The 13,170-nt window shown below is 42.0% G+C and overlaps 1 protein-coding gene across 1 annotated transcript in view; it reads right to left on the bottom strand.

Moving 5' to 3' along the window:
• Positions 1-363: 363 nt before the first annotated feature.
• Positions 364-13,170, bottom strand: part of prdm5 (PR domain containing 5) — a 33,795-nt gene continuing 20,988 nt past the window's right edge. Inside the window, exons 14-16 of the mRNA XM_035652804.1 lie at positions 9,095-9,180; positions 5,055-5,159; positions 364-2,048 (exon numbers count right to left, since the gene is read on the bottom strand). Coding sequence (XP_035508697.1) covers positions 1,884-2,048; positions 5,055-5,159; positions 9,095-9,180 — 356 coding nt within the window. The 3' untranslated portion in view covers positions 364-1,883. The remainder of the gene's footprint in view (positions 2,049-5,054; positions 5,160-9,094; positions 9,181-13,170) is intronic.

Here is a 13,170-nt window from a genome sequence, read left to right as displayed (position 1 = left end):
AGGCATACTGTAATGGTTACGTGTTTTTAGGAAGCCTAAACCACACATGGCAAGATTTATTGGGTTTGAACAGCAGCCCCGTTTGACAAACTTGATGATGATGATGATGAGAAGGACTCCCAGCGCTCCCACTTCACTCCAGCTCCGCTCATGAGATTCTCACAGAGTTCAATCCTGAGATACACAGAGAGCCTGTGCTGGGGACGGACGTGAGAAAGCGTTCCCGCATCCACAGAGAGAAACCATCAGAGGCACTCTTTACTGTGTGGCTTTACAGATCAGGCGAGTGGTGACTGTGCCCTCAGAAAAAAAATAAAAAGAAGCCTTAATTAGCCCTCGCTCCCAGCAGACTGCCAACCCAAGAATAGGGGTTGGATTAACAACGAGAACTGAACACTTTTAATCAACTCTCAAAGCGTTTCCTTGTACCACCCCACACCCCCCAACATCAACAGTTCACAAACACATAATTAGAACGAGCGGAGGAAATGGATGTTTGGTAGGTGATGAGGTTTTATACATTTCAAAATACAAAAGTGTGAAGTGACAATTCACAGTCTACAGATGCAGAATAAACAGCAGGAACATGTGCATTAATCAAAGGGGCAGCGAATGAGGAAGCAAATGGGTCTGGATATAAAACAGGACAGAATTGCACTTCTATTGAAATACATGAAACACTGTGTTGAACAATGATTAATAAAGAACAACGTAAACACATACTGTAAGGCACAATAACCCTAGGCCATTCATATGAAAACATACTCAATTCATTACAAAAGTCAACACACACAGTACTTTGGATGGTTTGTCCCTAATACAGTTTGGGACATGGAAACAGTAACACTTTAAGCACCAAAGGGCCATGGGAAAGGATGGAATGGGTCAACTCCTCCATCTTAAGTTAATAATGTAGGTCCAACACTTTAATGGTTTATACCTAAAAACAGATATCTGGTTTTACGCGCAAAATCTTCAATTTTAGAGAAAAATAACCGTAATTTCTAATTATTCCCGTCTTGTATGACTCCATTTAGCAACAAAGCCATGCAACTTTTCTTGGGGCCATTCATAACTCTTTAAAAATGTGGGCCCTAGTAGATCTGACAAAGGAGAATGAAAGGCTGTGTCAGTATGTTTATACTCTCATGTAAATAAAAACCTCTATTTGTGAACTGTTTCAGATTTTGTAGCTGGTTGGATTACTGTTTTCAGAGCTCTACTTCTCCACCTCCTGTTCAAACATCCTGTTTTAATACTTATTATTTTGAAATAATAAACAGAGCAACATGTTTTCAAGTATGCTCTTGGGGCCTAACAGAGAAAAAATATTAAACATGTTTGGACGGCGAAGAGCAGGTGTATATTGTGACGGAAAGGTATAAACATGTAGAAAGTGTGCAGGTAAAACTACCAAAGTGCACTAAAAGGTCTTTGGTCACAGGTGTTCTTTGACACATGGCAACTGGCCAAAGGTGTACAGTAAGGTGTTCAGACAGTTGGTCAATGCTACAGTGGAAGAGGTCAGGCTGGAACAGTATAGACAGTAACACTGGTTAGATGTCAGAGAGACTACAAGTCAGACAACATGTATCTCTGGAGGCAGCTCGAACATATTTGGGATTTTGTTTGTTCAGATATCCACAACAATATCTAAACAGTATGAGAAAAAAAAGACAAATATACAGCTTGTGTTTCAATTTTGAAATACTCGCCCAAATGTTTTCCATATTCTACATGTATGTATCTTTAATAACAACATTCTGCTATCGATCCATCTGTGTATACAGTATGTATAGGCCATGCCGCTTGAATGAAGCATGAGACTGAACTTTATCTGAGGAATCAGATATTATTTTCAGCCAGTGGTTCCATAATTGGCTCTAGCTCTCTGTTTCCCCGTGGACATTCTCCATATGTACTTTGAGGTAGTCGTTCCTGGTGAACTTCTTATGGCACAGCTGGCACTCTGCCATGGGCCGGTTAGGGTTGTGTGTGAGTTTATGCCTGCTGAGCATCTTCTTCAAGCTGAATGACAGGTCACACACCTAGAAAAGACAAAAAAGATCCCAAAATTAAAGCAAATAAACACGTTTTTTTAAGCCCCCCTCTGCTCAAAATTTTTTTTCTTCTTGTTCTTCATTGGATATTTGAGCTTCACTGTGCAGAATTCTGTATGTGCAGAGTTTGACTCTAGAAGGCTGTTTTAACATTAATCTGCTACAAGTGGAAAGTTTTCCGTGCACATTAAAACTCAGATTTTTAAGGGGAGGGGCCTTTTAAGGGGAGGGGATGATTTGTGACATCACAAATAGTTTGGAATCAATCAATATATCGATCTCCTCCTAATATGCAACTTGTACAGTGTGATCCACCAGTGCACATACACTGAGAATGGACTTTACAGAGAAGTCGGACACATATTGTATCCAGAAAGAAAACTTTAGAAATCAACAACATTTATTTATTGATAGATTCTTGTATATTTAATGAGGTAGAAGGAGCAGATGCCTTTTTAATTTTTAATTTTTTAATTTTAATTGGAAATGATACTTATTTGTCGAAAAAAACATATCAGACACACAATATTGTTCAAAGCAGATTATTTGTATATATGTGTTAATACATGTATGGAGGAGATCTTCAAGTTTTTGTTTGCCAGTTGTTTCTGCTCGCTGTAGAGTTTAGCTGATAAAACAGGCAAAGCCAGAGACACAGGGAGAGACTTGTAAATCGAATCAAATCGCGGCGGACCTTGGCCACAGAAAGCCTGTTTTTTCCACCAGTAGCGAGAGGGAATGCATGCAACTTAACATCCATCATAAATGAGCCATTTAACACTGTACAAATGACTCCATCGTCCTCTATCAATCATGATAATCCACCACTGGCTGGTGTTCAGCTGCAGTTTAACATACTGCTTAAAGAATCACAGCATGTGTCCTCCTCACTCCATCTGTGAGGAACCTCAGTGCAATGAATAACATTCAGAGAATCTCATAGACATTTTCATCTGTGGTTAAATGGCAAAAAATAAAAAGATATGAGTTATATAATTTCTGGTTTAGTCAAAAACAAGGATTCCTGTCATATTATTATGTAGTCAGCCCAAACATTTCTGTTTTCCAGCGACTGTTTGGTCCAGAGTGAGTCTATGTTTATAATCGTACAGTCTATCATTCGTTTTTCAGGCAACTTGGACACTCGTATTGATGTGCTATCATGTTTTAGCTTTACTATCCAAGTGGAATTAAATATCATTCAACAATCTACAAATCTGATCCAGTGTCAGTAAAATATTAGGAATTTTATAAAGTAACTCAGTGACAGGAGCTGACGAAGGGGCCTCCTTGTCTCATCGTAGCCCAGATGTTACTGGATGCTTCTACAACATTTTTAATGCTGTTATGACAGACACTGCTTATTGAGCCCCTCCAGCTTGTCTGGAAAATGTTCCTGGATCTGTGCAATCCTTTTGTCTGACTCAAAATCCACCCCAAAATAAAATCCACATGTTATTTCTATTATCTTTAATAGTTTAGCATAGAATTATTTACATGAAAATCGCTCTTCCACAGCTGGGAAAAAGAATCCAGATGAATGTTGGATGACGCCGGGAGACACTTTCTAGTGATGCTTCACTGACAATGAAAAGAATACTGATTCTGTGGTCTGAAACAACAACTATAGACCATTTTCTGGGGATATGGGAACATTTTCTGGGATTAGAACTCAAGGCGATGCCACGGATCAAGGCTTAATAGGGTGTTAAAGCTCAAACGAAAATCTGAGAATCCAGAGTTGGGCGATGGATTAGATGCAAAATGGTTTTTTGATGTTCATCAAACAATTAAGAGATATTTGGATTCTAGATTTACAATGTAAGAGTATTTTCCATGACTGAGCTGACTAGAACAAAGGCTGTGGACCACCCGCAGACAAAACTGAGACAACAGCACCCCCACATATAACTTCAAGTTTTCAATGCCTACTGTTATACTGCCTTACTTCTTTTTGGGAGATAATCAAGCTCTGAGTTTTGTAAGTTTTGCTTTGGATTTGAATGCTATGAGCTACAACTTAAGCAAGAATATCTTTAGTCTGCATTTGTAGACTAAAGCGGGACCACTGAAGGCATGCCAAATTAGCTATTATCACTTCCTGTTTTCAGTGTACCCATGGATATACACAGCTGTCACTGTATCATTACTTTGACACTGAAGAAAACAGTTGAGTTATAGGGTCTGTTTTTTTTTTATGATTTCTGAGCAGATTGTTGGATTGGATGTTGACGTACGATGGACAGTCAGTGATAATGATATCCTCAGAAAGTGTAAGTCACACTAAATCTGAACAACATGTGCATCGTGTCTGTGTGATCAGATCTGACTGAGTTATGACTCCGAGAAGAAGTAGCGTAAAGCCCAGCTGACCATAAAGTGAGCGGGCCAAACTGCAAAAACTACAGCACCAGCATGCACCTGTCCCCTTCATCTCACACAACATCTTTGTCTCACTTCCCTCTGCGCCCCCCCTTACAGTTTGAAAACATCTGGTACAGAATTATATAAAAAATCATAATCTTAATTATGTTTGGAAGAATCACATTAAAAAGGTTTTTGAGAGATATGTAAAGTTTCATGGTATTTGAATGGAAGAAAATCCTTCTGAACAAAAAGCAGAACATATATAGTAAACTGCCCTATGTTTCCAGCTTTCAGAAACGGTGATAAAACATAGTCTTTAAAAAGGTTGTTTCTAACACGGACAACATCTTGTGTCACATGCTCCCTCCCCAGACTCTGAGAATAATTATTACTGCTCCAGTATTATAAGCAGAGGGTAATTTCTCCCTCTGATCCTCTCAATGTGTTTACGTGAGATCAGCCCAGTCGGCCCCTCCAGAGAAGCTAGATCACTATCTGCCTCTTACAGAGCGCCCCCCCATGCTTCCCCACATCTGGCCTTGTTCCATCGCAAATACACAGAGACAAGCACATGAAGGGAACGCAGTGGTTGGTTTGGAGGTACAGCAAAGTTGGTGGGACACTCACGTCACATTGGAAAGGCTTCTCTCCCGTGTGGGTCCTCATGTGCTCGTCCAGTCCTCGTTTCTGGCTGAAGGCCTTGTTGCACTCGCTGCATTTATACGGCTTCTCCTGCAGCGACACACACGCACACGCCAAATTTAAAGAGGGCACTTGATCTGTCAGTGTGCAGCAGAACAATACATGAAAAAACACTTCCCCAGTTTGGTCACATATGGACAAAACCTGGAGATGGATTTGTGTCCATTAAGGCGTACACAAGTGTAATGACACGCACATGTGCACGCACACACACAGAGAAAAACAAACAGACACGCACAGCACAGCACAGTGGAAAACACGAGAAGATGTGGAAATATCCCAGTAACACAAACACACACACACACACACACACACACATTAACACACTGATACCCTCTCTCTTCACACCCCGGTGTGTTCTCCCTGTGAGTTTATGAAGATATGAAATGAAAGATTGTACAGCCCCTGCAGTAGGGAGGAAATGACCGGCGTAGGGGCCATCAAAACCACATGGATTTCTCAAAAGAGTAAGGAAAACACGGCAGAGAAAATCCCTTTGAACATATATCAGTGCACTGGCACTCTGGGGCTGTAGAATATCACTCCTCTGTCTCCACACCTCATCAGTTTACCAAAGAACATTTCCTCTGCGCCTTTTGGAGGCCTGTCTCAGTGTCAGTCAAAGCAGCTATCTCACTGTGGGTGTGTTTTTACTAAAAAACTCCAAGTATGTGTGTGTGTGTTCAGCAGGGTGGACAGCCTTAAAGAGTAGGTGTATCCTGCAGTCTGAGGGGAAACAGTGGTGACACCTAAAAGACTTGAGGAGAAGTGAGAAGCGTGGAGATAGCAGGAGCTTGTTCCCAGTGCCACTCTTTGGGAAGCTGTTTTTGACAAGTCTGGCTGATAGCAAAGGCTCTACCCATTTACAGCTTAGTTGTCATGGGAACAGGGTGAATGCAGGAAGTAAGGGTCCTGGGAAAGGCGCTATCATGTGGGCGGGGCAAGGAGTGCCCAGTGACACAGGATACAAAAGGAGGTAAAGATCAGGTTCATTGCATGTGTGTGTATTTAAGTATGCAACTGTTTGTGTGCATGTGAGTGAATAAAGGGGCACAATGGAAATAAAGCAGCGAGCAGTGTGTGCACAGTGTGTGTGCGAGAAACCCGCCTTGAGGAACCAGACTCTGTGATGATCTGCATAATGCAAATTTCCACTTAAATCTTCTGCTTTAACCAGGATCACTTCTTTTTCCATAAGGCATGACTGGTTCTTGTATGACAAAGGAAAAATACTATAAGAAATTACAGTTCAAAGGTCAGGAAACACATGGACTCAGATGATGTGGTGTACCCAGAATGCATCACTATGACCCCGGTAACATCGAACATCTGTACCTGGTGACCTTCACTCTTCAGCAGCTGTTCACCCTTTGACCTCTGACCTGACCTTTCCTCTGAGTCTGACCACTCTCAAATGCAAAGATGGTTTGGTTTATTTACTCCAAAAGAGTCCCACGTCTCATGTGTCATGTTCAAAAGTATGCGTTCGGTAGTTTGTTAAAGCAGGCGCATGGCAGACACGGGAGGTGGAACGCGTGGCTGGGCTATGTTAGGCGTGTCGCAGGTGTGAGTTAGGAAAGTTAAGTAAGCAGATCAGTGCTCTTCAAGATGTTTTTTGAAGTCCAGGTGTGTACAGTCTTAAGAGGATTACTGGCGAGAAAATGGAGTATGTCTGAATATTTCAGTAGGTATGTTTTTATTAGCATATAGTCACCGGAAAAATAATCTTTGTGTTTTCATTACCTTAGATTGAACCGTTTTCTTCAGAGGCAGTGGGTTTTCTTCTACGGAGTCCACTATGTTGAAGATAGGGCCTTTCATTTTTCAGGAGCTTTCGCAGCTCAAGGCGAGTGGTATTCAGTTGGTTTCAATCTGAACATTCACTGCTAGACGCCACTAAATCCTACACACTGGTCCTGTAATATACTGTATAGTGCGAGTTAAGGAAAGAGGGCCAAACTAAAAACATTCTAACTGAGTTGTTTGTTAACGAAGACCAACACAGAAAACGCGGACTGATTAATAAAGACAAACGTCTTTATTAAAACGGGAGTAACAAAAACACGTTGTTTTTCGCTTTTGGTTTGTGAGCCACATACAGGTGATGTGGTCAGGCATCAGCTCTGATGACCGTTTTAGGCTCTGCATCTGTACACTCGTAATCCTACTGCTGAAATGTGTGTGTTATATGTTTGAGGAAAGTTGAACATGATAGTGTGTCATCTCCTCTTACAGTTAAGTACTTTAAACAGAAGAACTATCTTAATCGGTTTAACACAGCTCTCAGTATCAGGGGAGGGAAACTGGAATTGGTGCATCCCTACAACAAATGACAGTGCATGCTAGTTCTTATTCTAATTTGATCTGAATTATTCATTTGAAAAAGTGACAGCACTACCACAAGCAGTCCACCTTTATTTAGTCATGGAAATAAAAAAACTTAACCCTGAAAGCCTCTCTCAGTTTCAAAGTGTACAAGTCAAAAAAGCCAAAGAACAAAGGATGGAACCTTTTACATAAAAAGTGTGTTTGTGATCACACAACATATAGGCACACATCCATTTGCATCAGCAATCAAAACATTATTATAAAAACATCTATTAATATCCAAAATGTCAGCAGTTTATATCGGCATCAAATGTGTTCCATTTTAGTTTGCCGGTGATGTGGTCTGTGGTATAAACACACCAAACACATCCATCTCAAATCGTCTGTACATTAAAAGTGAGTTGCAGCTCTTTCAGCCAAATGACATTTGTCTTGCTCAACAGTGACTTCATCTGGCTCTGCTGTTTGTAACTGTTCAGCCCATATTTCAGAGGGCTGTGAGCAAAGGCAGAGCTGGGAACATTAGGAACAAAACATCACTCAGTTTAATCAGCAGCTTGCTACAAAATTATACCTGCCTGTTTCTACTGAGAGCAGCAACCTGGGCAGCATACCTCCATTATCAACACACTGTAACAGCAGAGCGCTGTGCTCTGGACAGTATTACAAGGGGACAAATCTTTGAAATTAACAGTGATGACAGGCCACGACTGTCACAGTCATAGCTGTATAAACTGATGATGGAAATCTACAATGAAACACATATTAAGTCTCATTTATCAAAAGTGGCACTTACATAGCCGTCCAGATGCTCACAAAGAACTAATGGAAAGCCTCCCTTTTGGTGGAGAACTTCAATGGGTCGAGACGTGACGCAGGGAAATGAGCGCTGTCTCAACCCAGGAAATGACTTCATGACGTCCAGTGAGAACCCTACCTTTTCCCTTACTCCACCCTGGGCCCTGACTCTCTTCACATTTACATGTTCAAGACATCAAAACAATGTTTTCTATGTCTGCATCCAAATGTTCTGCATTGCCACAGTTAATTTTCTCTCCGCCTGTATCGACACTACCTCTGCCTTTTGTGTCAGTAGGCATTACAAGATGATTTATGAAAGAACCTGGTAATTTGGCAATTGCCTCATGTTGAAATGGGCAGGGAGTGTCAGTAATGTTAGACACAGAGACAAGACCTTTCTCACAGGGCAAGGTTTATGAGAATTCCTTTATGCACACTGCACTTCAGAATAAGTCTAAACAGACAACCTGAAGGGTGGTGCTCTAGGTAGAATGATAAATTCAGTGGGACACCTGACAGTAGGTTAGCATCCCTCTCTCTCCTTCCATCTCTTCACCTATACACTCACTTTGTATTGTGGGATATGGAAAACCAATTAGGTGTTAATAGGCTTTTTTCACAACTTGTAATCGTAGGAAAACAGTTTAGTAGTGAGTAGAGAGTGATTTAACACACCAGGGCAAATATTCTATACATCAATGTTTTTTCACTAATAAAATGATCATACAATATAGTGTAAAATGAGAAATTACTGTGATTGAAGAGTAGAGCAGCATAGAGAATACAATTTCATTGATATCTTCCAAATGGGAGCACAGAAAGGGGGGAAAACTTACACGAGTGTGTGTGCGGATGTGCATCTTCAGGCCATCATTCTTGCTGAACGCTTTGTCACAGTAGGGGCACTGGTATGGACGCTCACCTAGGGAACGAAAACCATTATTGTGCATGAGTCAACGTCGTTCACATATGAAACTAATACTGTACCATAAAGGTTCAAACTAGAACTCTGCCCAACAGGAGGTCTTTCAATCATACGTACTATATTGCACATTTGCTGATATATTCTCCAACATGACCAGCTTAAAGACACACCTTCACTGTCAGGTAGAAGATAGAAAACAAACATGAACATTTGTGTATCTTGGTCCTGCCTCACCCATGGTTCAGGTCTGTGTATTGCTGCCTGTGTCCTGCCCCTCTAAGCTGCTCTAACGCACATTTGACCTTGCTACTGGTAGACCAGACATCTTTCACTCAGAGCCATTTGTGTCTGATGCACACTGACTTTCCACTGCAGCAAAAACTTAGATTGGCCACGATTCGTGGCTCGCTATCTGAGCTACAACTGGCCAACAGTTTAGGAGCATATCAGAGGCAATGTGACTTATCCCAGTTGGATCAAAAGCAGTCTGGCCAAACTCCTACAGATCCTATCTGAGCACACACCGATGATGACAAAGAGAAAGTGACAGGCTGTCAGTCAAACAGTCCACTGACACATGGATCTGTTTACCGTGTGCTGATCCACAGGCCAGATAGGAGCACCAGAGCTGATTACTAATCTATAGAAGGGATATGAGGTAACCTATAGAACCGCACTGAAATTAAAGTCTCAGACAGGAAAATACAGTATAAAACTGACGAGAAAAAAAAATTCTGGGTTCAATAATTGCCTAATTTTTTTCATTTTAATCAGGAAGCTAGTGCAAACTAAATACATATCCTGTGACCACAACACTGAAAATAGAGCAGACAATCAAACTTAAAAAGGTCTATATTTTCTTATATCCCATTCCTCATGACATAAGAAATTACTCTCTTCTGAATTAATATATGCCTGCAAGTGGCCTCAGTACAATTTAATGAAACACCGGTAAAAATAGATACCTACAGCTAGACATTTGTGTTCATTCCTTCAGTACAACAATCTAATTTCTTATCCGCTTTCCAGAAACATAATCTCTCTTCAGTGACTAAATGTTGAACAGGCAAGCAAGTAATTTTATTGGTGGGGGAGATGTTTTGCCCCTTTAAGTAATAAGGTTAATTAGCTGTGTTTCCTTGGGATTCAAAATGCAAAGATGCTTATTAAATCAGAAAATCCATCTAGGGAATATATGAGAAGAGTATAATTATCCCACTGCTATAAACACAACTGTGCTGAAGGAATGTTTCTCTTCTATTCCTTACAGTAAGTGAGGAAGACTTGACTGAGGTACACAGTCAATACTTAATGGCCATTTTCAAATATTATTTCATTCAAAGTTGCAAAGACTGTTCAGGGGCATTCAGGCTTTTTTATTTTAATTTTTTGGGCTTTTCATGCCTTTATTTGGACAGTGACAGCTTGAAGAAACAGAAAACTGCAAAGTTGAAAGTGAACCTGGGCCACTGTGGTAAGGACTCTCTATCAGGTGAGCTACTGGGTACCCCAGAATTAATCCTTTTTGGGGAAATATGTCAATATTTTGTATTTAAATTATTTTACTTAAATATTGCCGTTTTTTTTTCTCCTGACTTGATGAGATGATCATGTATCTTAACTTTTACATATATCTAAATTATTCATATCCCACAAATCCTGTGTCTTTCAACAGAGAAGCTATGACAGCTGTCATGTAGCAGATGTACGAGTCGGGTTCTGAACCCACCATAAACCCCCCACAAGAGGGCTTCAGAGGTGCACAAGGAGAAGCGATGTGACCCGGCTTCTGTGGCAATTTCAGCCTCTAAGGAGAGGCCTTTTGTTGACAAACAGCGAAAAATCTGAATCCCAGATGGTGTTTGAGAACAGAGGAGAGCAAACTCCTATAACTCTTATGTAGATGTCCATAGTGTGGTATCGGGTTAACCAGGCCCAGCGTACTAGCCGTATGGGGAAATCTGGGGTACAGGCAATTAAAGTACGGTGCGGTAATATCGTGCGGCACGCGGAGCAAGCTGCAACCACGCTGATACGTTATGTGGGCTTGAGGATCGCATCCCTCCTGAGTGAGCGCAGTGGCTATTGTCCAGTTAATAGCATAGCACAGACAGCCACCTGTGAACAGAGAGCCCACCAAATAAGTGCACACCATCCACCTACTTAGACTACTACACTCATTCAAGGTTCGTGGACCATGTGTGCTCAATCTGGAAAATGCAAACAGAGTAAATGATGGTATTTGATATGGTGAAGAAGAGGTCATGGGCTCACTAAATATGGTCTCTTTAAGATCACAGACGCTCAACCTCAGGGAGCGTGCTTTGTCCAACAGTATGGCTTTCCGACTGTTCCAACCTCTTCAGAGCGAACAAGAGCAACCAATCCATTGGCCGAAACGCGAGGAAATACAAATGCTAGCCTGAAGATAAGTAGTAAGTACATGTACCTTGAAGCAACATCGGCCTGATGTAATTTCGTGCGAGAGGCTGAGTGTCTGTTCTGCTGATTGTTCTGTAACTCCTAAGAAACCCTCCACTTTGGTCAAAGGACCTTTGAGATTTCGTTCCAGACTTGACCAGATTGGGGTTGTTCCCAGGTTGATTATGAGGGTGGCTGCAGCACTGAGCCTAGGGCTCTTTTACGAAATGTGTTTCGCGAACGAAAACGTATGGTGAAACCCTCTCGCTGTACTTAGCTTGCAAGCACTGGGCCTGATACACCACACGTCTCACTAAAAATCACTCCTGGCTCATCATCCCTGAGTATTGAACCGCTGGGTGGTGAGCGCGTGCTCTCCTCCTCCCTAGTGGTAGTCCACCCCCGCTCGTGGTGACCTCACTTACCTCCTTTGATATGGAATACAATCGACTGCTCCCTTTGGCACCCCTCCCCCGCTAATAACAGGCCGACCTGATTGCAGCCTCGTTCCCCTGTAGTGTGGTTATTATGTGTGTTTGCGGTTACTCAGATTGCATTGTCTTGTTTATGTGTTCTGGTTTATTGGCCCCAAAATGGCATGGGATGGTTGGCGTCTTTGTGTCGTTTCTTGCCCTGCTGCATCAGCGGGCTCCTCTGTTGATGGAGCCCAGGCGTTTGTGAAAAGTAGCTGTCTAGAGGGGTGCCCGCGTTCGGTTCGAAAGACATTAGGTGGCTGTACCGGGTCAGGAATAACCTAATTTGTCGTGCTGGGCTCCGTCTTCAAGTTCATGCGCAGGACTATGTTGGCCTTCTTTCCACTGTCCTTTACCTCCTCTGCCCTGTGTCTTACCATGCACAGGCCCCACTTTTACCAACGGATGGTATACTCGTGATATCAGTGTGTTGGAGAATGAATTAAGAGACTCTCGCCTTCTGATGACCGTAGGATCACGCCCTCGATTCACACTCTTTACCACTTGAACTGTTTCCATTCATTGTATGCACAGGGTCTCCCCTGGTAGACGTTTTCTTCACTTCCTGCGCAAACAATTCTCTTGAACCTTGCCCATGCTGAAGGTGTATCGAACGACCTCGTCTTACCACACAGGGAGCAGAATGCGACGATAACATTCACACGTGTCCTCTGAAACCAACAAATCCCTCGGTCCCAAATTAGATCTGCACAGCCCGCGAGTTAAGCTGTGATAGTGAGGTTCTTTCATCAGCAGCGACGGACCATAATTAGAAACGACGCGTTTAACTTTACAAGCATTTGTAACCCATGACCAACCAGTCAGAACAAACTCCATTGTTCAGCGAAATAGGTTCAGTGATTCCCAAGTCTACCAGACTGATCATTTGAGGGCAGTTGTTCTGCTCGGAATCACTTAAACTGCTGTGTGACGCTCTGTAACAACGTCAATATAGCCTGTGTATATGTACCATTAAAATGATCGAGACAATTAGTAAACTCCTCGTCCACGTGGCCGAGTGTTACTGAACTAGCGCGGTGTTTAGGAAAATTAAGGGACGGCAATGCTCCCGAAGTGTGCTCACTGTTTTATT

Source organism: Morone saxatilis, unplaced genomic scaffold (assembly GCF_004916995.1).
Source record: "Morone saxatilis isolate NCDOM2014 unplaced genomic scaffold, NCSU_SB_2.0 Contig12, whole genome shotgun sequence".
NCBI classification, from domain to species: Eukaryota; Metazoa; Chordata; class Actinopteri; family Moronidae; genus Morone; species Morone saxatilis.
This window is presented reverse-complemented; position numbering and strand designations above follow the sequence as displayed.